Here is a 27,814-nt window from a genome sequence, read left to right on the forward strand (position 1 = left end):
TCGACAGAATTGCGACCATCCTTGAACCGTTTATACCACTCTTTTATTCGTGTTTTGCTCATACACTCGCTTTCGAAGGCCTTTTGCATCATTTCAATAGTTTCCGAAACTTATTTTTCCGAGCTGAAAGCAAAATTTGATGCAATTTCGTTGATCTTGTTTTTCAGTCATTTTTGACAATATCAAAATCCTACGAATGCGAAAAAGGCACTCTGAACAAAGACACGTTGCGCATGAATTATACGTCTGGCAGGTGTCAGTAAGTAACCAATAGATTCGTGAGGCTTTACTGTTTACGTTTCTGTCCGGTAGAGGTCGCTCGAACACTATGGTGCGAAGATATAAACGTAAGCCCGATACTTTCCGGACAGACCTCGTATGTCTAACGATTCATCGTCAAGTATTAAAATTCAGTAAAGAAAGTATAATTAAAAAAAAATACTAAAGTATTTATTTGGGACAAAGCACTAATGACTCTAAAATATGCTTTTGAAATCGTACATTGAACATTAAAATATATTATGAATAATGATTTATCTTTTGGTGATTTTAGGTAACTGCTTTCGATGATATTTAACGGTACACATAATCAAATATTAAATTTATCTTTTAAAAATAGTTATTTATGTTCACATTTCTTGAAATTTCATTTGAAAACTAATAAGAGAGTTTTACTGCACGAAATTGAATTTTCAGATTATTTATTATATGTTAGGAATGAAAGATTGAACGATCAAGATAACAATTTATAGATTCCAAAATATTGTATATTACTTGCTAATGAATGTACTGTTGGAAATGTCAAGAATCAGTGTTTTTAATTTCTTTCGAATAAACTATTGTCATTCCACCGATTAGTTTATAAAATGTATAATTAAAGAATAAATAATTTTTTATATGTAACAGTCATGGAGTCACAGAAACACTTAAATGAAATCTCATAGAAACATCACTAATCTTCGAAGCAAATTATTTTCTATTAATTAAAGTAAAATTTCACCATTTATTGATTAATAAAAAACAACTATTTTCTGTTCAACCAGGCTGTGCGAAAGATTATCAACATGGGATAAAAAAAATTAATAGTCATTCAAGAATCAAAATGTATTACGTAATATCTTGAAAATTGTGTGATAGAATACGTGAAACTATAAAAAGTATGTTTGGCGCTGATGTGATTAAGCGCGCTATCATTCCATATTGTTACACTCTACGAGTCGTAATGAAAAGTAATAACGATATTCGATTATGTCTTGATGCTCGTAGATTGAATTTTTTTTCATGTACTACAATTTACTCTACTATTATTTATTCATGATTTCATTTATTTATGATTTCGTTATTTTATGTTTCTTGAGTCTAGTATTGGCTAAAGATGTCTTGAGTAGTTTGCTGATAAGTTTATTTGGATGGTTTTGCAGTCTCACGTTGTATTTCTTGTAAAAAATTTTGGTGTCTCCCTTCACTGTTAGAATCTGTAGGTCCTTTTGATGATATCATTTGGTACGAACGATTGAGCCCGTGTGATATTACGAAAGACTTTTAATTGAAATTTTTACAAGATATAGTTTAACGCCTTAAATCCATATTAGTTTTGTTATTACTTTGTATTTTACTTTGAAAAACAGTATTTTATTTTCTATTGTTAGTTTCGATTTTCCTTCTATGAGATTCGTAATACATTTTTCTTCATTTCCGATCGAATTATTTACGTTATAATAGCTGTGTCGTCTGCGTATGTAGCTGTCATAATAATTGAAAACTTTGGCCAGTGGTAAATAGCAAGTACAATGTGGTCCTAGTTGCATTTATCATCTGTCTTTTTGATGTTTCTTCGTTTATTAATTGTTTATTAAAGGATTCTTGCATAAATTAAAAAGATGTTTTCCAAAAAGATATTATGAGATACTTTAATTTTACTTACAAAATTAAAAATTCCAAGTCATAATAAACAAAGAAACATCAAAATGATTCTTGAATGACTATTAATTTTTTTTATCCCATGTTGATAATCTTTCGCACAGCCTGGCTGAACAGAAAATAGTTGTTTTTTATTAATCAATAAATGGTGAAATTTTCCTTTAATTAATAGAAAATAATTTGCTTCAAAGATTAATGATGTTTCTATGAGATTTCATGTAAGTGTTTCTGTGACTCCATGACTGTTACATATCAAAAATTATTTATTCTTTAATTATACGTTTTATAAACTAATCGGTGGAATGACAATAGTTTATTTGAAAGAAATTAAAAACACTGATTCTTGACATTTCCAACAGTACATTCATTAGCAAGTAATATACAATATTTTGGAATCTATAAATTGTTATCTTGATCGTTCAATCTTTCATTCCTAACATATAATAAATAATCTGAAAATTCAATTTCGTGCAGTAAAACTCTCTTATTAGTTTTCAAATGAAATTTCAAGAAATGTGAACATAAATAACTATTTTTAAAAGATAAATTTAATATTTGATTATGTGTACCGTTAAATATCATCGGAAGCAGTTACCTAAAATCACCAAAAGATAAATCATTATTCATAATATATTTTAATGTTCAATGTACGATTTCAAAAGCATATTTTAGAGTCATTAGTGCTTTGTCCCAAATAAATACTTTAGTATTTTTTTTTAATTATACTTTCTTTACTGAATTTTAATACTTGACGATGAATCGTTAGACATACGAGGTCTGTCCGGAAAGTATCGGGCTTACGTTTATATCTTCGCACCATAGTGTTCGAGCGACCTCTACCGGACAGAAACGTAAACAGTAAAGCCTCACGAATCTATTGGTTACTTACTGACACCTGCCAGACGTATAGTTCATGCGCAACGTGTCTTTGTTCAGAGTGCCTTTTTCGCATTCGTAGGATTTTGATATTGTCAAAAATGACTGAAAAACAAGATCAACGAAATTGCATCAAATTTTGCTTTCAGCTCGGAAAAATAAGTTTCGGAAACTATTGAAATGATGCAAAAGGCCTTCGAAAGCGAGTGTATGAGCAAAACACGAATAAAAGAGTGGTATAAACGGTTCAAGGATGGTCGCAATTCTGTCGATAGTGATTCTCGTTCCGGCCGACCTAGAACGACAAAAACCGCAGATAATATTGGTGCAACTTACAATCGAACAAGATCGTCGTATGACTGTGCGAGAACTAGAAGAAGACCTTGGGATACCAAAAACTATTATTTCAGAAATTTCAACCGAAAAATCCCAAAATTTCTCACAGCAGGGCAGAAGAACATTCGCTTAGAAATCGCTGTGGACAATCTGGAAATGGTCGATAATGATGATAATGTGCTTCGAAAAGTTATTACAGGTGATGAATCATGAATTTATGGTTATGATCCTGAAACAAAACAACAATCTTCATAGTGGAAGCATTCTGAATCGCCAAGACTAGAAAAAGCACGTCAAAGTCGAAGCAATGTTAAGTCAATGTTGATTGTTTTTTTCGATTGTGAAGGTGTTGTACATCACGAATATGCATCAACAGGTCAGACAATCAATAAAGAATACTACGTTCAAATTTTGAAACGTTTGCGTGATGTAGTAAGAAGAAAACGGCCGCAATTTTGGGAAAGTGGTGACTGGCTTCTCCATCACGATAATGCGCCAGCGCATTCATCCAATCTTGTGCAGCAGTTTTTGAGCAAACACAATATCGCATTGCTTCAACAACCTCCATACAGTCCCGACATAGTCCCTTGTGACTTTTGGCTGTTTCCAAAACTAAATCAACCAGTCAAAAGACACCGATTCGATGACAAAACAACGGTTGAAAACAATACGACGAGTGTACTTAAGGCTATCCTTAAAAGTGAGTTCCATGACTGTTTTGAAAAGTGGAATCATCGATGGAACCGTGTTATTCAATCAAGTGGGGATTACTTTGAAGGATGCCACCCACCAGATGATAAAGAATAACGCTAGCACGAAAATATAAAGGTAGGCTCGATACTTTCCGGACAGACCTCGTACAAATAACCTTCGAAGTTCTTCTATCCCTCGGTTGTGAGTACATATCTGGATGAAAAATTTTGTGCTTTTTGAGAATCCGAGATCAAAACTGAGATTTTTTTAAGAAATATAAGAATAACCTTGAAGTGACCTAGAAAATAAACGTCAAGGTCAAAGTCGCGTTCAACGGAAGTATTCCCGTCAAAGTCTAGTAACTTTCATCTGAAACATTTTCCGCTAAACCGTATTATTGTAGGATCATTGGAGTACACAGAAAAAAAAATTGGTATTCGCATAACCTTGGCAATTATCTCGACGGGTCTCCCGGACCCCACACATAATAATTTACCTGAATCTAAAATTTTCTTGTATAATTATTTTCTGTATATATACTATTAATAAAATTTTCTAAATGTGGGGTAAAAAATGGGTTCTATTAAAAAAGCGAAAGCTGACTTTGAAATAAGCTTGAAGCGTCTTTCACCATGTCATTTGAACATAGAATTTCCCATTCTATCCGGATCGAAAGTCTAAAATAGAAGTTCCTATTTCAAATATCAAAGTTGATCTTGGAAAATAACTTTCAGGTTAAAAGTAAGGTCATTACCAAGGTCATCAATAACGAACATATCAACTTTATTTGAAACATTTCTACCGATAATGCATTCCTTTAGAATTTTTTGACAGTTCTGGGAATTTTGGGACACTCTGTATATAGTTAAAAATACTACGTATATACGAGGAGGCGGGTCAATAAGTCTTTACAAAATCCAAGAGATGAAAACGCCCTTGATGAAAACGAAACGAGATGAAAACGAAAAGAGATGAGACGCCCTTAAATTATGATGTTTTTGGCAAGCAATACTACTAACTAGATATCGTACAAAGTTTCAGCTCGATTCATGAAATCGTTTTTTTTTTTGAGCGTTGGTTGAACAAAAAGTTATTGGTTTATTTGAAAAATGGAAAAATAGAGTTTCGAGCGATGATAAAACATTTTCATTTGATAGGCTTTACACCAAAAGAAATCACAGTTGAGTTGAACGCCGTTCATGGCAAGTCTGCCCCTGTGTTTAAGACTGTCTATAACTGGGTAAATGAATTTAAACGCCGCCGTACAACAATAAATATGAACCTCGTTCAGGACGCCCCGTAGAAGTGAGTACGCCCGAAATGGTCAACAAAATCCACGATATGGTGTTGAGTCATAGAAGATTAAAATTGCGAGAATTAGTTGAGGCTACAAGGGTATCAAAGAGTACAATCATTTCAATTTTACATGAATAATTGGGGATGAAAAATTATCAGCAAGATGGGTGCCGCGTTTGCTCACTGTTGAAAACAACCGAACTCGCGTGGTCACTTCTGAGGCTCTTTTGGCACGTATACGTCGTAATCCGGAAGACTTTTGGCGTCGACTCGTAACTGTAGACGAAACATGAGTACACCACTACACTCCTGAAACCAAAGAACAGTCCAAACAATGGATTCTAGCGCAAGAGCAAGTCCCAAAGAAGGCAAAGACAGTAAAATCAGCTGGCAAGATTATGGCCACGGTTTTCTTGGATGCGTATGGAATCATCTACATCGACTACTTGGAAAAGGGCCAGACGATCACTGGACAATATTATGCGTCATTATTAGGTTAGCTGAAAGAAAAAATCAGAGTAAAATGTCCTCACTTAAGCAAAAAAAATGCCTCTTTCTTTAAGACAATGCTCGAGTTCACACGTGCGCAGTTTCGATGGCAAAAATTAATGATTTAAAGTTCGAATTAATTGACCATCCACCATATTCGCCTGATTTGGCTCCCAGTGACTTTTTCTTATTTCCTAACCTCAGAAAATGTCTTGCCGGACGATTGACGTCGAATGAAGAAGTCATCACCGAAACAAATGCTTATTTTAAGGGTTGTCAGAAATCATATTTTTCTGATGGCTTAAAAAAACTGGAAGGCCGTTTAGTAAAATGTATCAACCTTCAAGGAGATTATGTTGAAAAATAAAGAAAAATTATATACGCAAAACTTTTTTTCCTTTTTTTGTAAAGACTTATTGATTCCCCCTCGTAAGTACACAAATACACACACAAATTTATACGTGTGTAGTATTTTGAACTAACATAACTAGTTTGATAATATTACTGTGTCCCTTCACGGTTTTATAAATATTATAAAGTTATCTAGAATGATGCTATAACGTATGTTCATATCGAAATTAAAAATATTTAAACAAAATATTAATGTAAAAATTTAAAATTGGATAATAGATTTACCAATTGACAAATTAGACGAAGTTTTGTATCAATTAGATTGCTCATTGGTGGCGATATTTATAATAGAACAAATAGGCTATTTAAGCATTTACAGGGCAATTATACAGAAAACAATTTTGTGTAAACACAAAATCACGATGATCAAGAAACAAAACAGCAACGTGACAATTTCTGTAAGATATTATTATTAAACATTCTATCTCCAAGAGACAATTTTCTAACGGCACGACGAACGATAATAGCAAATGACAATTTAGTGGAGTAAACCAGTGACGAAGCTCAATTTTCATCAAGCTCACCTTTGTGATTGAATTAAGATTTCGATATGTCCCTTGTAATAACAATATTCATAATATAATTCAATTATTTTTGACAATTCCTCCAAAAACAAGTGCCGCTACACATCAATAAATTGAACCGAATTTATAGCGAATTTAAATAGCGTACTGACACTAATAATATTCATATATGCGATACTATGCTCTCACCTTAACCGGTAACAACGGTAATACGACTACTATCGAGTGCAACAACCAGACATGTGACGTTAAATCTAGAAACTCAAGAATATAGCATAACAAACTATCCCTTAGTATGGTGCAAGCTGCTACTAGCAAAGCATAATTCATACCTTGCTCTATAGCAACAGAATTCAGAAAAACAACCCTAAAAAAAAATTAATGCAAAAGCTCGAAGAAATTCATGGTTACATTCAAGCTACAGTTCTAGCCATTAATTTTGGATAGATAATCTTTTTTTTGCTCCGACTTTTAACACGCATATTTTCTTAAATATTTGTCGGAAAAAATTTTTTAAAAAATCATTGGAAAGTACTTATCAAGAACTTTTTTATTGAGAAGCTAAATATCTTTTTAAGTTATTTTAAAAATTACGAGGCTCTTAAACGGTTTAGAAAAATTTTCCATTATTTCATTTTTGTTCAGCCACTTGCAGTTAATTAAATAATGAAGTTAGAAAAAATTGAAAAGCAGATTTAGGAAAAGGTTAAAAAATATTATATGAAAGTATTTTTTTTTTTAATTTTTACATTACTTTATTGACAATTTATAATTAGATAAACTTATAGATTTGTTTCTAATATTGCAGTCAATCAGGCGATATTCCAACAATTGAGTTGAAGTATGTAACATGTTGAAATATCGTGTTTTGTATTAATTGATTGATTAGTTGCCTATCCTCGAGCGCTTCATCATCTGTAGCTGCCGTGGGTTTGGCTTGATATTCGAACTTGTGAAGGGCTTACACTCTTTCGCTCAACTTCTGTCATCTAAGCTAAATCCAATATAAAATACGTTCTGACGTTCCATCTTTGAAGACGACGACGCTAGGGTTGAAGCATCAAGCCTAATCTCCATAACGTTATTTATCGGAAGACGCACGTTTTCACCGTACAGTTACAAATTTACGGGCTGCAATTTTTCGAGGTACGATGTATCCTTACGCTCAGGCCCTACGCTACAGGACCGAACGATAGTAGCTATCACGCCGTCACGATAAACGGTTAGTGTAAAATCACCTTCGTAGAGAATGCAAGAGTGTACTGTGAAAGACAAACTTATTGCTGTGTATGTATGTGTGTGTGTTTGTATGTGTGTTATTGAAGTGTGGGAATATATTATTTCGAGAATGGTTTTAATAACCAGCTCTACGGCAAATGAAAGAGGTCGAGGCCAGACCTAGAGTTATTTTCTGCCATACCTATAATTTTACGGACGTATCGTGCACTTCGGACTACCCCAACCTAGCCCGGTAGTGGAAGTGATACCAACATCTGCTGACTCTGTACCAGTACGAGGAGGTACAAACGTCCTAAAACCTCATCTCAATTCCATTATCATCCTCTTTTAACACCGAGTCTTGCAGCGATCCGCGCATTTTCAAACAGAAGCGCGATCTGCGAAATCATTTTAATTTTTTGCCAAGTCACCGATGGATCATTTTCTGATTATGAAAGAGGGGGAATAACGTAGAAACCGCTATTTCTTTTTTTCTTTTTTTATTTAATAAAACCATTTTTTCACTGTAACCCTCTTCATTTTTTATAAGAGAAAGAGAGAGAGATCGACGTACGAGCTACTACTACCCAGCGTAACCAGCGTCTGGGGGAAGGAGATATAACGAGTGCAAATCTTCCTTCTTATATTCTCATCTCTTTTTCTCTCACTTTTTCTCTCTCTCTTCCTATTTTTAAGCTTACATTATATGTTTAAATAGCATGTACCTTTTCGTATAATTATTTTTTGATATTCATAGTAAGTACTACTTTCGTTTAACGGAGCAGTTCATGAGACACACACAGACACACAAGTGAGAGAGAAAGAGATACGAAAGAGAAAGACTTACGATGAGCGCGAGCTCATGGAACGAAGAGAGGCAGTACAGTGCGTTGAAATGTCGGTACATACTACGCTACTTAGATTCAATTAAATCGTTGAATACGATAGCCGTTTATTCGTTCTTGCTATTGAGTATTTTTTTAAGTGACTAATTTCAAGTAATTTTACGAAGCTGCAGAACTACTAATAACTCGCACTTACGACTGCCAAGGAGGAGGTTGATTATAGTGAAAGATAAGAAAAGAGAGGTTTCGTTGGTTCAAGAAGTGACGAACTATTAGTGAGCGATGACACGGTGCACCGTCCTGTTGAAGCCATAATCTTCGTCTTGTTTCCAAGTCCACTTCTTCCAATTAGTCTGGTAATTCATTCTGCAGGAAATTAAGATGTGCTGCACCGTTGACATTCCCATAAAATAAGAAGGTCCTATCAGATAACCATTTATTATACCGCACCAAACTATGAGGCTCCATCTATGCTGATTATCAACGTGACGTACCCAATGAGGGTTCTGGATAGACCAATAATGACTATTATGGCGAATGAGTTGCCCATTACTCTGAAATGTAGCTTCGTCCGAAAACATTACGTATCTCAAAAATACTGGATCTTCACGAATCTTTGCTTGTGCCCAATTACAGAATTCGAGTCTGCGGTGATCATCTGACATCAAAGCTTGAGTCAAAGTTATGTGATACGGATGAAATCTATGAAACCGCAAAATCCTACCAGCTGTTGTTCTTGGGATTCCAGTACGTTTCTGAATTTCACGCAAAGAAATATGATGATCCAAAACAACCATTGCCAAAACAACGAGAATTAGTGGATCATCGTTGTTCTGTTTCATAATGCGATGACGATTTCTGCGTATTCGTGGTCGACGTCTCTCTCTTCGTTCAATGATTTGGATTCTCACATGGTTTGGGTACGGAAGCCTTCCTTGGTAATTTTGACGATAACATCTTGGTGCAGCACGATATCGGCCTTGACATGCACGGAGAGATAACAGAATTTCAACAATTTCGTTTTTCGAATAATCTGGCATATTTAGCCCTTTTGACTGGCTAGAAACTAAGAAATTTCCACGTGAACTATCCTGAGAAGGACTGTTCACGTGTGACCTCTTTCATAAATAATACTAAAGAAGTGTTATTTTCCGATTTAGTTGAAACTCTGTAGACTTGTCCCGAATCACACCAGAAAGAAGAATAAAAATAATTTGTTTTCCTACAAAATTGTTTTAAAATTGATTCTACGGGAAAAAATATTATAGAAACGTATGTAACGTTTTTTTGTTTGACTTCAAATTATTACCTTTCAATAATTTATTTAAATAACTTTTGATAAATAATTGTAAATGGCAAAAGAAAAAACACGGATATTTTTTTTCGATTTACCTACGATTGGTATAGTTAGTTTGGCGCTATCTTGCCCAGGTTTGGCAAGGGCCTTAATGGATTAAGACAATGTAGTAGTGACCAGTTTAACTTTCTTTCCAAATCCAAAATAAAAAAATGAGGTGTTTTAAGTAGCCGACTTGGTAGCTAGCCAAGTTAGGCAAACTTGTTAATAATAATGGAAGCTTCTTTTCCATTTTTTATCCATTTTTTAAGGCTTTATTCAAGGATTCATTCAAGATTTATTAAAGATTACGTACAATTTTATTTCATTTATTTAACGAAAGGATATTTTCCATTTTTTAGCTTAGACGCAGTGTAAACTCCTTAATTGTTGACATTCTGTTATCTCTCGGGGCGTAATCGTGGTCGGCGTCTCTTTCTTCGTTCAATGATTCGGATTCTCATTTGGGTACCGAAGCTTCCCTGGGTAATTTTGATGGTTAATGCCAATATCATGCTGCAGCAAGATATTACGGTCCAGTTATTGAGTTGGGTGGGGCGAGATATTATCAGCAAGTTATCGGGTTATTACAATTAATCTTACCCTTGCCCGATCATCCTTGTTCATAGATGAAGAAAATAATAAAAGTAACCCGTACATGACCTTACGCGGGAGGGTTTAACCGCACCCCACACATAATACCTTATCTAAATGTAGAATTTCTCGCTCTTTCTGAATCCGGGATCAAAATTGTAGGTTCCTATTCAAAAAATGACTTTCACCTTCAAATAACCTTGAAAATAAATCTCAAGGTCAAATCCGATTTCTGTGATATATGTCCCTTATTGTCCCAAACAACTTTTGTCTGAACAATTTTTTTGTAGAATAACAACCGTAGAAAATTTCGGGGTTGTTCTTTTAAAATGGGACACCCTGTATATAAGGTCCAAACATTTTTACCGCAAAAAGTACCGCAAAAAATTCGATTTCGCTAACCGTATAATTTCGGTCATATGCTTTTAGCATTTGACTGGCGTAACATATAGAATGTTCATTGTCGTCGAATATTTGAACCAAACATGCGCCAACCACAAAAGAAAAGTCGTCGCAATGCAGATAAAAAAGACGCGCAAAATCAGGGCACGCAAGTACCGGCACCTCTGTTAATGGGTACTTCAACTTTTCAAATGCAATTTGCTGTTCCTCTTTCCACTCTCACGGCTGGTTTTTTCGAATGAGCTTAGTCAACGGAACTTTTATCTCACTTTTGTGTTCGATAAAACGCGCGTACCATCCTACCATACCTAGGAAACGGCGAAATTGAGCTACGTTACCCAGCGCGGAATAATCCACTATTGGTTTTACCTTGTCATCATTCGGACGGAAACCTTCGCTATCTAACCTGTACCCTAAATAAGTTGCCTCGGTATAAAAGAAATCAGACTTTTCTAAGTTGATTTCGAACCTAACTCTGACCAAATGTTTTGTAACGTGGTAAGCGATAGCTTACGACGTCACACATATTAATACCTCAGACAAGCGTCAGGAGCCGCGCACACGAGCTGCTGACGAACTTACGACCTGTACAGAGAGAGAAAGAGAGCTAGGACCGAAGAGAGGGCAGCGCGTTCGCGACTATCAAGTACACATAGGTAACCACGAAGCGCGAATTAGAAACAGAGTGGGGAGCGGCGAAGATATCGGCCGCCGAATATCATACGAGCGAGGCCCCGTGGCTTTTTCGCTCCGTTCGCGGCACGCGACGCATCTTCCGCGATAGCACCGAAGACTCGTCGCTCGCGCGTGACCTTGATGACGAACGACCCTAACGGACGGCTTCACCGTCGGCCCAGCAAGCGCACGCGGCGAAGGCCCCTCCTGGCAGCGCATATCGAGGAGGTAAAATATCGGACGAGCGAGTGCAAACCGAGGGAAGGACCGCGATGTCCATCGCATAAGCGTAAGCATTGCCGTACTTTACTCTCTCTCTCTCTCTCCTAACCAGCACATAGTTGTGCGAGAGTCGGCTCGGCGGAGCCGACTGGTTTTGTACATTAGCGAGGCGAGGCGAGCCGATGGGGAATTAGCGACAACCGCTGCGAAAGGTTGACGCGTGCCTTTGGCACTGTAAAAGTAACGATTCAATAAAGGGATATGGAAGTCAATTCCGGACCGTCTTTTACTGGACGCTCGCATTCCTCTCCAATTGCATGTACATTACAGGTTTAAGCAGGAGTACGAACGCACGCCTCTCCGCGGGCAATCGCTAGCGCTGCGATTGTGTACACCTGAGCTAATCGGAACTCCTCCTGCGACGTGTGGTGCGATGCTAATTGTTGTCGACATTAGCTAGTCCGGGAGTACTAATACTATCGCACAGAGCACGTTACAGTTTTAAAACCTTTTCTAGCCAAAGCACATGACTGTTGAAGTCTGCGCTAACTATCAGCAAGTCATCGAGATACCAGAAAACGTGTGGCTTATACTCTGGACTGAAAAGCGAATTCGGGAGGCGCGTGAAAGTAGCCGATGTATTGACCAAACCGAAAGGCATTCGCTCAAACTCCCATAGACCTAGATCTGGGACTGTAAACGCCGTATACTGTTTGCTTTTTTCCGATAGCAGAAATTGGCAAAACACCGTTTGCAGATCTATTTTCGACAGGTATACTGCTCCGCGCAATCTATCCAAAATAGCGTCTATGCTCGGCGTCAGATACGCGTCTACTTTCGTTACCTTATTTACCGATCTGAAATCGAGACAAAACCTTAACCGCCGTCTTGTTTACGCACTATCACCGACGCGTTACACTACTGACTGTTCGATGGCCTAATTATTTTCGCTTTCTATAGCCGCATGGTTTCTTCCTGCGTGAATGCTAATATTGGAGGCGACATTCGGCGCATCGCGTCTTTATCGGGCGCGCATCAACTACGTTTATGATGTGCTCGATAACCTTCGTAACTTCCAACAATTCACCAGGCTCACGGACAATCCGGCGAACTAACGCCATAATTGTCTTTCGCTGAGCCTCTTCGTACATACTCAAACCTGTACATTCTGCAAAAACATCTACCGCTTTGTGTCTCGCTCTGCTAGCTGATACCAATCACTTTGGTCGCCTGCTCGCCAAACACGATTACTATAACTAATATTTATGTTCCATTTATGTTCCAATTATTCCACAAATCCACAATTAAAATTAAATCGTGTTTCAATGTAGACACTACTGTCGCAACCAATTAGTCCTACTACTGATTTTCATAGTTAGCTTTAAGTCGCCCTACGTTCGCGGCTTCTCACCTGAGATACTCTGTAATAATATCGTGAGCGTCCTTAACCGATCCCTAAACCGTAAGCTAAGCTTCGGCCCTAACGCTGATACGGATGCTGATGATGCACCCGAATCTAACAGCGATGTATAGACTTGCCCGCCTATGTCGACCTTAATAAAGAAGCTGTTCTCTACTGCTGCGACTGTCGCTGCATCTGATTCATTTGTCGCTTGGTTAGAAAGCCCTGAGTTACACTCAGACCCTTCCCTCACCGATCCGGACGGTGCATCAGTACCAACGACTAAACGTTCGCTTAACCAAACCACATTATCAACAAGCTCACCTGTACCGCGCATAGCCGCGACCTTTGTCGAAGCTCGCTCTGATGAGAGCGCAACGCTTTCAAAAGTGACGGCCTTTTCCGAAGCCTGCTCAACCATGGGCAAAATACTTGAACCTGACTTTCTTGTGTTCATGCTCAGCGATGGCAACTCATTTTGCCTCGCTAGGCACTTCTCGAGCTAACCACCACATGCAAATTACCTGGACCAATCGCTTCCCGCACCTTGTCATTTGATAAATAATTGTACGATGTTGACTTTCGATGTTTCGAGCTGAATTCTGCACTTCCTTATACCGTATCGCATTTATTTACTTGTTCGGACCTATTATTAGCCTTACTGGGGACATCTACACTTATGCTACCCTGTGCCTGAATTTTCTCTACTTTCGAAATAGGAAGATTACCCTTTAACACGCTTTTAACCGCTTCATGCTGCTCATTACTCAATCCTACACACTCTATAGTATTTTCTTCCGAGTCCTCGTACGCTATAATTTCCGATTACCATGAGACTCTTTGGTCTCAATGTATGCGGATTCTGGTATTAACTTCACGTCGGCTGTTGGCGGCCGTTGCCACCTTTTCCAACCTGCCATACGATCTTCTAAAGCCATTCCTGCCTCTTTTGTGATGAGAATAGGCAGTTGCCTATTTCTTGTCGGTCCCTGTGTCTCCCTCCCTTTGTTCTCGGCAAGGCTCAGTGGTCAGTATTGGGCGCACTTTCTCTATGCGTCTAATACTGTACCTCTTTTTCAGTCGCCATAAATTACCAGGTTCGGCTGACATAGCCTAAGGAGAGCGAGAGAGAACGTTGCAGAAGGAAAAACGTAAGAAGACGCTGCAGTTGAAGAGAGAGAACTAGAGAAAGAGAGAAAGACCGCTCACGTGAGTGCACACTAAGCGGTTATTAGACGGGCGGGCGACGACCAATTAACGTTTCGTCGCAAGCCGCCTAAAAATGGGCTATGTAGGGATAGTTTGTGAGAAAGCGGTCACTGCCCGCGCAGAAGTATTGCGTAGCGTCACTCTACGTTAACCATCAATCGAGGTCAGTCGACCAAGGAATTAGCTCACGTTGCCATCATCTTAGCAATTATTCCCTGTGAAGAAGAGGTTGGCTGCCTTCCAGCTTGAGCAGCCCCACGTCCTGGCCTTTCGTAAATGCGCGTACCACCTGCAGCAGTGACATCGACGAGAAGCCGGACAATCGGCCTGCCCTACAGTAACCACCTTCGCCTCTCAGGGTATATCGAGGAGAAAACAAAGGTCAGGTTATCTCTCTCTCCCGGTTATTCTCTCTCATAGTAATGTGCGGCCACGCGAATTATTAGGTAGCCAGGCGATCACTTGACGGCTATCTTTGTTTAATTCCTTTTCATTGATAGTCTGTATTGCGTGTTTCATTATTTATAAGTGCGCGGTAGCCAGGCGATCACTCGCCGACTACTTTACAAGTTTCTTTGTATTAGAATAAGTCGCGTTGTTATTCGGTTAAGGTGCATAATGTTGTAGACGTATGATTGAGATGTTTAGATTTTTGATTAATTTCATATTGCAGACATATGATTAAGATGTTTATATTTTTATTTGTTCAAGCGCGCGTTTGTTTGAATTATAAGGTAATTAAAGGTTTGTTATTTGGTATTAAATAAAATTGGTTTATTTTCCCCACCTACTCTTCCGATTGCATCTAGAGCGAAAATGCCTCCTTTACCTTTCCCTTTAAAAAGATAGCAGAGAGTTAAAACTGTTACACGTTAAACCCGTTCAAATCTTTAAACGTTTTTGTCTCAAGGTACCATTTGTATTTCGGATATACGCGTTACACGAGAATGGCTAATTAACGCTTAACCGAGACCAGCGGATCGAAACGGCGTAAAATTGTTTGACGAAAGCATTTATTTTCTCGTCTTCGCTTTACGTTCTTTGCCTAAGCTTACTGTAAAGCTATTCCCTATTCAGTCGACAGCCGAATTCGCCAGAAAAACTGTTTTTAAAGTTTTTCAGCGTCTTCTAATTGCCGCGATTTACCTAATACCACGAACGTGCCTTGTCACGGAACGCGGTGTCTATTGCGATAAGCATCTCTTTATCAGGGATGCTGTAGTAACACTGGCAATTGTTTAAACTCGATAAAAAACTCAACGTGTTCATACCGTCTTTACCTGAAAAGTGGAGAGACCAAGCATTGAGTGCGCTAACTCCGTCCGCAGGTATACTATTGATATACTTTACTCGCGGAGGAATTTTCTTTCTGCTCGATCTCTCTACCTTTTTTTACCTAATCTCTTTTAAACGGTCTCTCTTTTCGCGTATTGTAACTATCAGTATCTGACAGACATGTACTCGTATCGCTTACGCCGAAAGCCTCTACTTTTTCTGCTTGCTTTTGCCTAGGCTGCTTCATACGAACGACACTTTTCTTATCCTCGATCGAGCCATTCTCCAACAAAGCCGGTTCTCGCTTTTCATTTCTAGTAGTTGCCTGTACCTCGTGCTCCCAGTCTTCAACCCAAGAGTTGACCCTTGGCGCTCGGTACCTCCTGCTCGATGACCTGATAAAATCAGCGTTGATATGCATACTACCTGCCCTACTCATAGGTGCGCTCGTATACGTCGGTTACTCAGCCGTAGCCACGGGCACATTCAATGCTGCGCGGTCGCCGGACGGTTTGGCCTGAGGCGGCAATGAAGTCTGCTGCTCGGCCTGAACCGCCCTACTGTGTACCGCTTCTTTTTCCACTCTAAAAACCGCATTCACACCATCCGTGATTCCCTGTATAACTTCTCGCCTATAAATCCAACGAGACACGGCTGTAAATTCCCATCAGATTTGGCTTATGCATTAGTGCTACGCTCCCCTTGATCTCGCACGTCATGTTCGTGCGTGTATCCATCTGTGTCAGCTGACGGCAGACGAACCGCCGACAGCAATACATTTTCATCGTGCGTAACCATGCTTCTGCCCGGTGACTATGTTTGCTCGCGAAGAACGGCCGCGGAAATTACCGGCGCTGCCTGTTCTTGCAATCCAGCTGCCGAGGGCGCAGCAGCCATTGCGAGCTCGTTGCCGAAATTTTCGTTCGGCGTATCGTCCGTTACTACTTCCTACTATTCATCGCACAGCAAATCGAAAATTCGGCCCGACACAAAATCATGTGAATACAGCGGCGATCACAAATCTAGTCGCTCTTTAATTAATAAGTATCGGACATATCGATCACGTAGCTCTTCCAACTCGCCATGCAAGGTTACTCCGCGATGACGCATCAAGTCAAACAGAACAGCCAGTTTTGTTGAATCGATTCTATGCTTTAGATTTTTCGCGTGCGTATCGCGTAATATATTGCGCGTGATAATGCTATCCCTGCATGCCAGCGACATGATTGCGTTTGGAAAAAAATTATTCCGTGCGCGAAATGTAACACGTACCTCGACCGGGAGCTACGTAACCCGACACTCCTAAATACCTTATCTAAAATTCCTTCTAAGCTCTGAGCCGGCGAAAGGTCGCCTTGCTTAAGCCTAAGAAAGAAAACCATTCAAAATATCGTAAATAAAGCACAGAAAAGAAAATACTTTGAAGAAAATTCCGTCAGTCCAAAACCAAAACAAAACAAAGAACTCTAAGCGGTATTATGTTCGCATCTGGCTTTAAGGTGACTCATCGACGCACATGCTGTTACCCGATTCCTCGATAAGAAAAAGTCACAAAGAAACGTGAACTTTCCATAAACAACTAAATTCCTTCGCGAACAAGCGCAACGAACACGAATTTTTCATCACTGCGAAAAAGAAAATAACCGGGAGAAAGAGATAACCTGACCTTTATTTTCTCCTCGATGATGCCTGGAAGGCGAAGGTGGCAATTGCAGAAAAGGACGACCACCGGGCTTCCCGTTGTTGATGCTGCTGTCTGCGTAGGTGGTACGTACGATGACAGACAGTCAGAACCCGTGGCTACGCAGGATGGAAGATAACCCAAATCTCTCTTCGCAGGAAAAAAATTGTCAAGATGATCGGTAGCGCGAGCTAATTCCTTGGTCGACTGACCTGGCTGACGTAGAGTGACGCCACGCAATACTCCTGCGCGGGCAGTGACCACGCTCTCGCAGACTATCCCTACTTAGCCCAGTTTTAGGTGGCGTGCGACGAATTGCTAATTGATCGCGCGTCGCCCACCTGCTTAATAACCGCTTAGTGTGCGCTCACGTGAGCGCTCTCTCTCTCTCTTTTCTAGTTCTTTCTCTCTTTTTCTTTCTTCAGCGTTAGCGTCTTCTTACGTTTTCCTTTGACTTCCTTGGCTGAGTCAGGCAATTTATGGTGGCTGAAAAAAAGATACAGTATTAGGTGCATGGAGAAAGTGCGCCTAATTCTGACCACTGAGCCTTGCGGAGGGCAAAGGGGAGAGGCAGAGGGATCGACAAGAAACAGGCATCTGTCTACTCTCGTCTCACTTTTGCTACCTATATTATTGCGATTTGCGCTTGACTCAACCCTAATTATTATTCTTATTCTGTGTACGATTACACGCATTAGATTTTGCATATTTCAACTCTTGATTGGAAATATGATGCCTTTCGCTCGATGAGATGAATTTTGCCATGTAGCATAGTTGAGGTATCGGGCTGGGTTTCACTATAACGTAGGCGTGGCTCGCAACGTGCTGCATTTCAAATTTCTTAATTTTTTGATATAGTGATCAACTTGGGTAAGCGCATGCTTCTGAGCAATAACCACGTTATATATATAGTGTTTTGAATTAGTGTAACTAGTTTGATAATATTACTGTGTCTCTTCTTTTTTATAATATTATCAAGTTATCTACAATATTACTATATCGTATGAAACAAATTTAAAAAATAATATAAAATATCTATTCACAGGATGCAATTGATGATTTCATAGAGGATTTTGGACGTAAAAATTCATTCGATGCTACGAAAAGGCATGATAACAAATCAGATGACGTAATGAATATGCCAATCCCCGAGTTACATTCTGTTGGAGGAGTCCTTGTCCACATGCCTCACGTGAGAATATTTCAAGTTATTTAACTAATTCAAGTCATTTGAATTAATATGAATTGATGAAAATAAAATCTTCAACTATTTACATTGAAAAATATATTTTTTTTGGAAATGAAAAAAAAAAACGAAGTACACCATTTTCCAAATCAAAAACATTATTAAACTTAAGTGTAAGTTTGACAGAAAAGAAGAGAGTGTTCTACAATAATATTTATTGAGAATCTATTCTGTAAAAACTGTATAAAACTGCTTGAATTACTGTAAATAAATGCATCAATAATATGCATCCTCGATGAGCATAAGGATTTGTTTGACGAGGTTTGTAGGATGGAAATCTTTCGTAGATCGTAATGCCGTAACGAGCGTTATTAAAAAGATAGTATCGGATTTCTCAGAGTCTGATCTATCAACTAAATAATCTCTTATTTTACGACCCATAGATCTAAAACCTTAATTCGAAATCTTCCTTATTACTAGCACCGAAAGGCAATTCTTTTTAGTATCACTTAGGTGTTACTTATTTCGATTCCGGAGAATTCCTATTCAAAATATTGTCTTTCTTACCCTATCAGTTCTGAGTTTCTTCACTCATTTATTGTCATTTCCTTTTCCTTTCCTTCGTTGACCTTCATTACCTTCCTGATGAAGAGCTCTATCTTTCCTGCGACGTAAATAAGTATAATTCTTCGAAATCTAACTAAACTTGTTTCTGTTGCAAGCTTTCTTCTATCTGATTCATGTACAATACATACATAAATAGTGTGTTATCTATGTCAGATTTTTCTTCTTCCAAAAGTAGTAATTGCTATTAGGTCTATGTTCTTTTTTACCTATATATATTCCAAAACACCCATAGTTGCTGATCCCTCACATTAAACTCGATCGTACTGTGATCTCGGACAATTCACTCCATAAACTTCGTTATAAGGCTATGGTTACCTTTTCTACGATCCATATGCACTTTCTCTCCTCTTGGATTAGCTATTTTCTTTGATTATACCCGTCTTTCTTTTTCCATATATCTTTGATTTCAAAAGCTACTGGTTTAAGATGCGGGTAAGGAAGGGGGAAGCACGTTCGTTGCATCTTTTGATAGTGAGCACCATGTGTTGCTTATGCTTAAATTTATCTTGTCTGTAAGTATATAGTTCATGCGCAGCGTGTTTTTGTTTACAGTGTCTTTTTCACGTTCATCGGATTTTGATATTGACAAAAATGACTGACAAACAAGATCAACGAAATTGCATCAAATTTTGCTTTTAACTCGGAGAAACGAGTTTGGAAATTATTGAAATGATGCAAAAGGCCTTCGGAAGCGAGTGTATCAGCAAAACACGAATAAAAGAGTGGTATAAATGGTTCAAGGATGGTCGCAATTCTGTCGAAAGTGATTCTCCTTCCGGTCGACCTTCGACGACAAAAACCGCAGATAATATTGAGCGGGTGCGAGTTGCAATCGAACAAGATCGTCATATGACTGTGCGAGAACTAGAAGAAGACCTTGGGATACCAAAAACTATCATTTCAGAAATTTTAACCGAAAATTTAGGAACGAAACGCGTATGTGCGAATTTCATCCCAAAATTGCTCACAGCAGAGCAGAAGAACATTCGCTTAGAAATCGCTCTGGACAATCTGGAAATGGTCAATAATGATGATAATGTGCTTAGTAAAGTTATTACAGGTGATGAATCATGGGTTTATGGTTATGATCCTGAAACAAAACAACAATCTTCACAATGGAAGCATTCTGAATCGCCAAGACCAAAAAAAGCACGTCAAAGTCGGAGCAATGTTAAGTCAATGTTGATTGTTTTTTTCGATTGTGAAGGTGTTGTACATCACGAATATGCACCAAGAGATCAGACAATACATAAAGAATACTACGTTCAAATTTTGAAACGTTTGCGTGATGCAGTAAGAAGAAAACGGCCGCACTTTTGGGAAAGTGGTGACTGGCTTCTCCATCACGATAATGCACCAGCACATTCATCTAATCTTGTGCAGCAGTTTTTGAGCAAACACAATATCGCATTGCTTCGATAACCTCCATACAGTCCCGACATAGCCCCTTGTGACTTTTGGCTGTTTCCAAAACTAAAAAAACCACTCAAAGGACAACGGTTGAAAACAATGCGACGAATGTACTTAAGGCTATCCCTAAAAGTGAGTTCCGGAACTGTTTTGAAAAGTGGGAACATCCATGGAACCGTGTTATTCAATCAAATGGGGATTACTTTGAAGGATGCCACCCACCAGATGATAAAGAATAACGCTAGCACGAAAATTTAAAGGTAGGCCCGATACTTTCCGGGCAGACCTCGTATACTCTCACCTGTTGCAAGTAGTTATCTTTGAAATTCTTATTATCATCAAGTGAGCAAAATAGCATGTCTATAGAAATAGTAGATGTAGATTCAGCCTTTTTGTATGGAACAATAAGTACACATGTATATGTCAATCAACTTAAAGGGTATGACGACGGTATAGAGAGAGTGTATAAACTGAAAATATCTATGTATGCTTTAAGCGAGAGCACCTTCCATGTGGAGTGTGAGTGTGGGTCTTGGCATACTTCCTGGTATTGTTGCAAATACCAGGCATCAGTGGTCTCCGGCCGACTATTTATGGCACTCACTTCAATCCCCTCTTCCTTATAGGCCCTACACAATGCGCCCGGCACCACATTGAGATCCCCCCTTTGATATTTAATATCGAAGACATTGTCTTGCGATGCTAGCGCCCACCGCGCTAGTCTTCGCGTGGGATTTCTCATACGAGCATATGATTTCTCGTACTTCGGAGCCATTTCATGCAAATATGATCAGTGATGACCCGGAAGTGATGCCCTTCAATATATGGCCGGAACTTTCCAATAGCCCATACCACTGCCAAGCACTCTTTCTCGGAGTCCGTATAATTCCTCTCAGCACTGTTGAGTGATCGGCTGGCGTATTCTATCACACGCTTCTCTCCATCGACATCCTGCGTAAGGACTGTCCCGATCCCACTGTCACTGGCAGCAGTTTGTAGTACAAACCGACCGCTAGAATCGGGCGGTTACAGTATTGGGGCGATAGTCATCGTCTCCTGCAACCTCGTGAAAGCTCGCTCTTGCTCCTCCTCGCAAAAAAAACGTACATTCTTCTTTGTCAGGCGGTTTATAGGTTCAACGATCATGACAAAGTCGGGTATAAAACGTCTATACCACGAGATCATTCCCATGAATCGCTTAACCTGTTCGACGATTCGGAGTGTTGGATACTCCAGTATCGGTCGTATCTTCTCGGGATCTGGTCTTACTCCGTCCTGGTTTACAAGATCTTCCAAGTACCTAACTTCCGTCTTACAAAAGTGGCTTTTGGCTTTGTTGATGGTTAGCATCTAAAATTCTTTTTAATACCATTTCCAGGTGTCGCTTATGCTCCTCGAATGACGACGAAACCACTATTACGTCGTCGAGGCAGGCAATAGTGAATGGATCTATATTCGAGACTATCACTTTGTCCATCAACCTCTGGAAGGTCGCTCCTGCGTATGACAGTCCGAAGGGTATTCTCTTAAATTGAAAGTGCCCTGATCCAGGTATTGTAAATGCTGAAATTGGACGCGATTCTTTCTTTAGAGGAATCCGATGGTATGCACTACTCAAGTCTAGCGTGGATATGAACTTTGCATCGCTTATCCGTCTTAGGATTTCATTCATAAATGGTAAAGGATAGGCATCACGTTTGGTGATTGCGTTTACCTTTTGGTAATTCACGCAGAATATACTTTCCATCAGCCTTCTTTATCATCACCACTGGACTTGATCATCCGCTGGTCGCTGGTTCGATTACATCTTTTTCCAGCATATCCTTGACCAGCGCGTGCATTTCCTCTCGCATCCTATCAAAAACTGGGTAGTATTTCTGTTTGATAGGTCGAGCACCTCCAACATCTATTTCATGCTCAACCCGTACGGCACAGCCTAAAGCCTGACCTCCATGAGGAATCAATCTTCTGACGAGATCTTCTATTTCCTAAAGCTGTTTCCGTGGCCTCCCACAGTTCTACCGGTACGAGAAATGGCGTACCATCAATTGCAGCCACTTCCATAGGTATTTTTACCTGGGCGTTCTTCAACCATAATTCATCCTCATTGGGATCCAAAACTGCGCGGAACTCTCTTATAAAATTCGCGCGTACGTAGCAGTCATCCGTGAACAGGGGTGTAATGGCGACTCTTATCTTCTTTGTGATTCCCCCTATCTTAAAGGGGAAGATTACGTGAGCAATTATGGAGCATGAGCGTCTGTCGGCTAGCCTTGCATTGCCCACACTGGTCACATTCAGCCCGAGTCCCATCTCCGATGCCAATCTCAGCCTTAACTGACCCATGACCGTGGATAAGGCACCGGTATCATAGAGTGCTCTAATCTTAAAGTCACCTATGTCTACCCGCAACACCACCTGGTCTCGTCCTCAGGGTCATATCCACGAGTCGCATCTTTTCCTCCATTTATCGTACTTCTAAGCGGTTTCCTTCCTTCCGCTGCTGCTACGACGGTAGGCTTGCTTCCATTTGTGGATTCCTTCGGCAGAGGAGCTTTTTGTGTGGAGGAGCTCGAAACTTTCAGGTCTTTGGGTTGCTCGATCCTCAGATCTATCGAGTCTTCCCTCTTCTCCACAACTTGTATGTGGCCACCTGGTCCTTCCAGGATAACCACTCCCCAATTCTGCCGAGGGCTGTCATCGGGCTCGATTACCTCCTGCTCTGATGTACCGCTAGGTCCTGAGCTCTCTTGATGCCCTATCAGGACCTGTTTGGATCCCTGGGTCGCCGACAACTTGATGTTTCCCGTCGATGACCCGAAGCGAGAGGTTCGAATAACTAGAGGCGCAAAAATGACGTCTTCTCTTCTATCTCCTTGCCGTTTCCCTTGTTGCAATGTGGGCAGAATTTACGACTGAAACCCAATTTGCCACAAGCGGAACACTGGAGAGGCTTGGTAAAGTCGATCTTCCGTCTCTGTCCTTCTCACCGCTCGCCAGGAGACCTGGCAGATGGAGAATTCTTCCTCCCCCCACGCCATCGGCTTTTACGCTGATCTAGAGGGCTTTCCTGCCTTTCTTTAGCTAATTTGCGCAGGATTCGTTCAATGCCCTCCAGACGTTTCTCCATCTTCTTATCAGAAGTGGAAGTTTGTGTAGCCGATACCGTTGGTTGCTCGGTATAACTCCTGGCAGGATTCTATGCCCTGTCCGCGCTAGGGATCTCCCTCCTTCTTCGCACGCGTCTTCCCTTCACTAGCTACTGCAGTGGTTTGAGATTTACTACCAGCCGTTCTAATGCTCGGCTGGTAGGCGTGCTGAGAAAAGATCGTCGAGTTGGGATCCGCGAATACGCGTGGACTACGACCATAAGCAAGGTGTTTTGTATTTCGGTCGCGCTCCTGTTAAACTCGCGTATAGATGTCAACTCGCTCCGACGCAGCTGAAGCTGGATGTTCGGAAGGAAGTTTGCATGGAGCAGGTCTAATAATCTCTCTAAGGGCATTGGTGGTTCCAGTCTATTGACAAGAGCCACCAGGTTGGACACGTATTCTCGCACCAATTCGTCTTCTCCCTGGAATCGGTTCTGAGCTTCCTGCAACAGCCTTTGTTGCTGTTGCGTACTTTTGCCGAACCATTCTCAGGCGTCGGTGACGAATTCGGTATAACTGAGCCACTGGTACTTATTGTTATCGTACCAGATCCTCGCGTTACCTTCTGAGATCTCTGATACGGAACAAAGTACTTCGTCGTCCGTTAGCCCTGCGCCCAAGCGCAGGTCTTCCAACCTCGACAGAAACGTGTCCACGCTCTGTGCCCTACTGCCCGTAAACTTCAATTTCCATCCACGGACTATTTTTTCAACATGACGGGTTGTGAATAGCCCTGAGGATAATTGAGCACCGGTCCTAAACGATCCGCTTCGACTCCTCTGTCGAACAGCCGATCTCCCGTATTCCTTCGGATCCTTTTCACCTCCTATTCTTTGGAGGGCTTCCGATGGGGTGACGTTCCTTCTCCTGGGTAGTGATCTTGGAGAAGCCGGTGTGCTTCCCGAAATCCCAGAATCGTAGTGATAGGTAAATGTGTCCTGAAATTTCACTATACGACTGGGGCGCGATTGAATCGAGTCACGCTGGGAAGAACAGGCTGCATCGGCCATTTCATGCATTCCCTCCTCCAGCTATTGAATTCTTTGACGCAGGTCCTGCGTCTCGCGCTCCGTACACACCTGTATTGTCTGTAGAGTTTGAAGGGTTCATAGGATTCTATCTAACAGCTTGCGGTTGCGGTCGACTCCCTCCTTCTGGTACTCTATCTTCCGGAAGGCTTCGCTCTAGGATAATTCTTCTTGAGGTTCCTTCCGGGTGCAGGATTCCTGTGACCTGAAATCCGGATTGCTCCGTCTCCTCTCCCCCTCCTCCTGTTCCTGGGTGTAGAGGACCTTCTGGATGATCTCCTCCTCTTCTTGGCGGCTGGCTTCACCCTCCGAGTCCTCATCCGGTCCGGCGAATGTCCTTGACATACTTTTGTCAAGGATATTCCCTCCCTGTTGATGAATCTCAAGGGATGGTCGCTGTTCTCTTCTGCGCTCAGGTTTTTCAACTCCTCACAGATTGTATCGAGTCACGCTTGTCGGATGCGCCTCCTGCGTCTTGCCACCTCTTTACTACGCGTGGTCTTCTCAAAATCTGTAACGGTGTACTCTCCCAGCAACCATCTCCCAAGTCTAAACGCCTGTTGGATGACACTTCCATCCTTGCGCAGCTCTAGATCCGCCAAGTAACGTTCGCGCTGTGCGGAGGTTATCTCTAATGCCCAATTGTCGATCTAAGCTAACAACAGAGCCATCTTGCCTTCGCAGAGGTGTAGGATGCGGTCGAGGTTTAAAATTATCGACCTAATCAACCACTACCGCTTTCTATCACCCAAGGTTTGAGCGGGGTATACATTAATTAGTGCATCTACCCTTAATTCCTTCTTTTTTTTAAGGCGCAAACTCGCGAGATTCCAGCCCTCCTTTATCCACCAAACTATGGCTCAAACGGGCTAACACCTAATTACTTAAAACGACCTGGAATTACTACGACCTACTAATTATTACCGCTTTTAGTCCTTTTTACAACAAGTTTAACAATTTATAAGAAAAAAGTCGAAGGAATTCCGTTTTTTCCCCTGCAGAGGGCGCACCGCTCACGATCTCGCGCTACCACCCACTCAAACCTTCCTAAGCGTTCGTGCAATCGTCTCTCTCTCTCTCTCTCGTTTGTCGATTACCTTCGACGCACAATCCTATTCGCACTAAACGAGTCTTAATACCAGTTTGGCATCATGTAACGGGGTGGTTATCCTACAAAATGAGAAATTTCTTAACGCACAAACTCCCACGATGCAGAATTAACCGCCGCTCCGTTAAACAAGTATGGTTATACGTGTGTTCGCCTTTACGTTTGATACTTTCGTTCCTTCGTCTCCTTTTCAACCGAGTTGAACTCATCTTAAGTCACTTGACTTGTAACTATATTAAAATAGTTCGTTTAATCAGTGGACAAAATAATACTAAAAATGATAATTTTTTCCTGAATCATGAAATATATATATATATATATACTTAATATAATGTAAGTATTGTAACGGGGTTGCTTACCGTTTAATAATTTTTTTCGGACGATCACGTAAATACGCTCGTAATCACCTACATCAAATAAGAAAGTCGGAGAGCAAGAGGGAACGGGTGTCAGTCAACCAACAAATCTACAAATCTACAGGAGTGGAATCAATACGGAATAAACACGTCGAAAGTACTTGTTAACATCACGAACGAAAACTCTTTATTGTCCTCTCAGAATATTACACTAGCATTGGCCCGCGTGTTTATGTTTACGGTAGCGCTTGCACGATGACAACATACAGTGTCGGATCGCTCGCCGCTCTTTGTTAGCAGAGCTATTACATACACGCTTCGCTTCGAATACGGAAAATTAATTAATATGCATGCAATCGCGGTCGCGAGATTAAGCTGGCCAGCTTACCTTTATTTTGCAGACGCACGAAGATGAAGAGAACAATTCTCACTGCGGGAAAGTCTGTCTGTTCCTTTTGTCGCGGATCGCGAATTCGCGCGCACATGGTTTCGCCCTCGATAGCGAAACCTCACACACACACACTCTTGATGCCGCAGGTAACGATGCTCTTCAGCTGGCTCAGGTCTGCACGCCGTGTAGCTCGATGACAATTACTCGGGACTCTGGGACACGTACGGGCAATTAGGTCGCGAACCTTAACTTTCGTGGCTTCCGTGTCGTTAGCTGATTCTTCACTGGGTCGTTTTCAATTGCGCGCGTTCCGTCTGCTTGCGTGCCGAATTCCGTTGTCACATTTTTCGTCTCCCGGTAAGTGCTGCCCCCGCGGGCAGCTACTAGGTTAGGCAATTAGCGCTAATTTGACGTTTACCGTCACAATATATATATATATATATATACAAATGTAAGTAAATTTCAAGGAAATTCGGACTTTGCCCTAGATTTTTATGGTGCGAACTGTTACATAAGCAGAACTAAAGTCTTTTTTATAAAGGATACAGTTCAGCCCAAGTTTCGTATAGCGCGAAATGTTCTATAAGTTGAGCATGAATTATAGGAAAGGAAAAGAATTGCTCAGTTAATCACAATGAGAGAAGGAACTTAGGTATTAGCCAAGTTTATTCAATCTCATGCGCTCACTTTGCAAGGCTTGGAGTGAATACCAGCCCCCAACCCGACCTCACCGATTTGAATGATTTTGGTATATGTTGTAGTACTTGAAAAAGAATTAGATACGTGTTTTTTTTATTGGCCCATAAGGGCTTTTAAGGGGTGAAATCCACCCTGAAAATCAACCCCTAAAATCGGTTTTTTTAATATTTCTCAGCATCAAATGAATATTTTTCAGTAAACTCAACTTTAAAAAATTTCTTATAAGAAGGCGCTTTTAAGGACATAGCATTTATACCGAAGAGTTGCAACCCCCTTTTTAATAGGGGTAAATACACTATTTTTTATACTGTTTTACGACATATAATATAGTAAATCAGCTCGAGTGATTTAAAAATCACACTGATAATGAGAAAAAACCAAAACTAAATTAACATGTTTCCGGATTTTTAAAAACAATAAGTTTAAGGGGTATTTCACCCCCTAGAAGCTACC

The 27,814-nt window shown here is 40.4% G+C and overlaps 1 protein-coding gene across 1 annotated transcript in view; it reads left to right on the top strand.

The window, feature by feature from the left end:
• LOC131667616 (protein unc-79 homolog) overlaps positions 1 to 27,814 on the top strand; it is a gene marked incomplete at its 3' end in the record, with an annotated part of 3,688,809 nt that overhangs the window by 1,356,071 nt on the left and 2,304,924 nt on the right. Inside the window, exon 15 of the mRNA XM_058941149.1 lies at positions 18,450 to 18,596. Coding sequence (XP_058797132.1) covers positions 18,450 to 18,596 — 147 coding nt within the window. The remainder of the gene's footprint in view (positions 1 to 18,449; positions 18,597 to 27,814) is intronic.

The sequence above is a fragment of the Phymastichus coffea genome, unplaced genomic scaffold (assembly GCF_024137745.1).
Source record: "Phymastichus coffea isolate CEN01 unplaced genomic scaffold, Cenicafe_Pcof_1.1 PCOF00005, whole genome shotgun sequence".
In the NCBI taxonomy this organism is placed as follows: domain Eukaryota; kingdom Metazoa; phylum Arthropoda; class Insecta; order Hymenoptera; family Eulophidae; genus Phymastichus; species Phymastichus coffea.